Raw genomic sequence first — 1,598 nt, 5'->3', positions numbered from 1 at the left:
TGACGTCATGCGGCTAAATGTGACGCGAGAGAGAGAGAGAGAGAGAGAGAGAGAGAGAGAGAGAGAGAGAGAGAGAGAGAGAGAGAGAGAGAGAGAGAGAGAGAGAGGGGGGGGGGGCATAGAGAAAGAGAAATAAATAAAGAGGAGAGAGAGAGAGAGAGAGAGAGAGAGAGAGAGAGAGAGAGAGAGAGAAAGAATGTGTTTGTGTGTGTGTGTGTGTGTGTGTGTGTGTGTGTGTGTGTGTGTGTGTGTGTGTGTGCGTGTGTGCGCGTGCGCGCGTCTACCATAGTATTCAGAAAAGTGTCCTTGGTGCATGACACAGCAACAAGCCCTCTGTCCGTGCGCACGGCGATATCAAACAAATCACAATCAATAACGCCATCCTGAATCACTAACACTGGACTCCCTATAGATAAAACAAAAAACTATCACACATGTCACGCCATCAATCGCAACCGTGGGTTTGATCCTCCGTCTGGAGAATCGTAGTCAGGTTGGGCAGGATGTCAGGGAGCTGCGTCACGTCGGTTATGGTGAAGGCTGGCTGGACTTCCTTCGACGGGTCTTTGTTCTTGCTGTTGATCCAGACCGTCGCTGCCAGGCCGGCGTTCAGGCCTCCAAGGATGTCGGTCTCCAGTTTGTCGCCGACCATGATGCATTCAGAGGGTCTCACCTGCGAAAAGAAAGGGTGGTGGTGGTGATGATAATGATTATAATGATACTGATGAGAGATATAGTGATAATAACACTGACGTTATTGAACACAACAATGATAATAATGATGATAGAATGTAATTCAAAAATCTTATAGTCATAATCAATGATGGTTACACTAATGAAGAGAAGTAGCATAAGTCTTTTCCTGTCAGCTGATGTCAGAGCAAACAAATCAACTGCCTAAAAGAATATTACTAACTCACCATAATGAATAAAAAAAAAATCCTATAGAAAGAAATATTTATCATTCACATGTAGTTCTCCTCTTACCATGATAAAGCTAAAAGAAAATCGTCACAAAAAAAAACCTGTTTATATTTAGCTGAAGTTTTCCTGGTATCATAATGAAGTAAATTACTCATCATATTTTCTCTCCATAACATGATGAATTTTAAAAAACGCCGAAAGTCGAAATTCCTCTTCATATTTACCTGCAGTTCTCCGCAAGCCATATGATAAATATCCTTATCAGGCTTCTCAACTTCCAGATCTCCACTAACGATGATGGAATCGAAATACTTCTTACAGCCAATTTCGTTTATCTTTTCCCATTGAGCAACAGATGGTCCTGATGATGAAAAATAGAAAAATGAGACAGATTCTCAAGGCGTCGATTCTTAGTTTCTGTTTATGAAATCTCGTGATGCTGTATTTCATAGATTTTGTCAATATGGTTTGTGGTGAAAGAAAGTATCATATTTCGATTATATATATTTCTAATAACTGTGTGTTTGGGTGGGGGCGTGTGTTTATAACTGATATCAATGATACATGAAGATGTTATTTGCCCGATAGCAAATTATTGTTCCTCATAAAAATCAAAATACATGTCAAATGCCTTGTTAACAAATTACCATTTCTTATAAAAACAAAAATATAAG

At 39.9% G+C, this 1,598-nt stretch overlaps 1 protein-coding gene across 1 annotated transcript in view; it reads right to left on the bottom strand.

Annotated features, from left to right (window-relative positions):
- Positions 1 to 203: 203 nt before the first annotated feature.
- The window catches only part of LOC125048198 (neurochondrin homolog), a 22,449-nt gene continuing 21,054 nt past the window's right edge, over positions 204 to 1,598 (bottom strand). The window contains exons 5-6 of the mRNA XM_047646767.1: positions 1,149 to 1,285; positions 204 to 673 (exon numbers count right to left, since the gene is read on the bottom strand). Of these exons, the coding sequence (XP_047502723.1) occupies positions 446 to 673; positions 1,149 to 1,285 (365 nt within the window). The 3' untranslated portion in view covers positions 204 to 445. The remainder of the gene's footprint in view (positions 674 to 1,148; positions 1,286 to 1,598) is intronic.

The sequence above is a fragment of the Penaeus chinensis genome, chromosome 43 (assembly GCF_019202785.1).
Source record: "Penaeus chinensis breed Huanghai No. 1 chromosome 43, ASM1920278v2, whole genome shotgun sequence".
Lineage (NCBI taxonomy): Eukaryota > Metazoa > Arthropoda > Malacostraca > Decapoda > Penaeidae > Penaeus > Penaeus chinensis.
Note: the sequence above shows the minus strand (reverse complement) of the source record. Positions and strands in the feature narration are given on the sequence as shown.